This window comes from Dreissena polymorpha, chromosome 9 (genome assembly GCF_020536995.1).
Source record: "Dreissena polymorpha isolate Duluth1 chromosome 9, UMN_Dpol_1.0, whole genome shotgun sequence".
NCBI lineage: Eukaryota > Metazoa > Mollusca > Bivalvia > Myida > Dreissenidae > Dreissena > Dreissena polymorpha.
In genome coordinates, this window is record NC_068363.1 from 80397243 (window position 1) to 80398476 (window position 1234).

The following is a 1234-nucleotide window of genomic DNA, read 5'->3' on the forward strand; positions in this document are numbered from 1 at the left end:
AAACGTAACAAAACCTTGCACTACATCATTTCGACGCAGCGAAAGATACACAGAAGTGTTGTACGCTTCATCTTGATATTTGTTTGGATAAAAATTTATCATATGAAATTAAAAGAACGTGTTTAAAACACAAATTGTGCATTTTTATTTAGTTGTTTTTCAAAATAATTTATTATGCATCACGCAAATTGACGAATTTGTAACTAAAGGTTCAACGATTGAAATAGCAAATGTTACACTTTAAACAGTAAAGAGTTACGTATTAATAAAGCATTGATAAACATATATAATTATTATAGTGTTAAACGAAAAACACCTGAGGACAAGAATGCCTTGCATTAGTGTGGATTTGTCTACTGTGAACTAAATTCTTGTTACTTTGTATAAACACAATTAGAAGCCTATTGAATCGATATACACACAATTATTAATATAAACCAAGTACTACATCATAGCGACGCAGCGACCGATATACAGGTATGCTCTTCTTGATCGATATAAGCAAGTAAACAGATCGCCGTATACAGTTGTCTGTTTCAAAATTGAGATAAACTCCGTATACTTGTATTAAATATGAAAAGTAATGTTTTAAAGTAATGGATAAAATATTATGTGATCAAGACGTATACTTTGTGTTTAAATACATTTTATGTATTGATTTTATTAGTTGGTTATTTTTACAGATATCAAGATGAAGCTTACAATCTATCTGGCAGTATTTTTCTTGTTGAAAATGGACGCAGCCTTCCAAGGTAAATGGCACGTTTCGTTTGTTTATCATAAAAACATCACTCACTAATATGTTTGCAAATTAAAAAGAAGTCCACATTGGAATTAATTAATATTTAACAATTAGTTATAAAGATTACCTTTATTTATAGTATTATTTTATTTATTTGACGAGAAGCAAATGGAAGACAAATTCCAAGCGGCGGCGGCGATGGTGAAAGCGGAGGTTGTTCTGGTAACGGCGGTCGTGGCGGCCGCGGTGGTCGGGGCGGCGGTGCTGGTTTAGACGGCGAGCCCGGTAAAAGTGGCAGTTCTGTTGGTGGCGGTTGTGATGGTCGTGGCGGCAGTGGCGGTCGAGGTGGTCGAGGTGGTCGAGGCGGCGGCGATGGTTTAGACGGCGAGCCCGGCGGAAGTGGAAGTATTTTCGACGGCGGCCATGGTGGTCGTGGCAGCAGTGGTGGCCGTGGTGGTCGAGGCGGCGGTGATGGTTTAGACGGCGAGCCCG

The 1234-nt window shown here is 38.4% G+C and overlaps 1 protein-coding gene across 3 annotated transcripts in view; it reads left to right on the forward strand.

Annotated features, from left to right (window-relative positions):
• Positions 1 to 437: 437 nt before the first annotated feature.
• The window catches only part of LOC127846641 (uncharacterized PE-PGRS family protein PE_PGRS20-like), a 1136-nt gene continuing 339 nt past the window's right edge, over positions 438 to 1234 (forward strand). The window contains exons 1-3 of one of the 3 annotated variants that reach the window (XM_052378077.1): positions 438 to 477; positions 684 to 752; positions 908 to 1234. The exon at positions 908 to 1234 is cut by the window's right edge and continues 339 nt beyond it. In XM_052378077.1, the coding sequence (XP_052234037.1) occupies positions 692 to 752; positions 908 to 1234 (388 nt within the window). In that variant the 5' untranslated portion in view covers positions 438 to 477; positions 684 to 691. Of the gene's footprint in view, positions 478 to 546; positions 581 to 683; positions 753 to 904 lie in introns of those variants that run through there. The other 2 variants (XM_052378074.1, XM_052378076.1) reach the window with 2 other exon arrangements.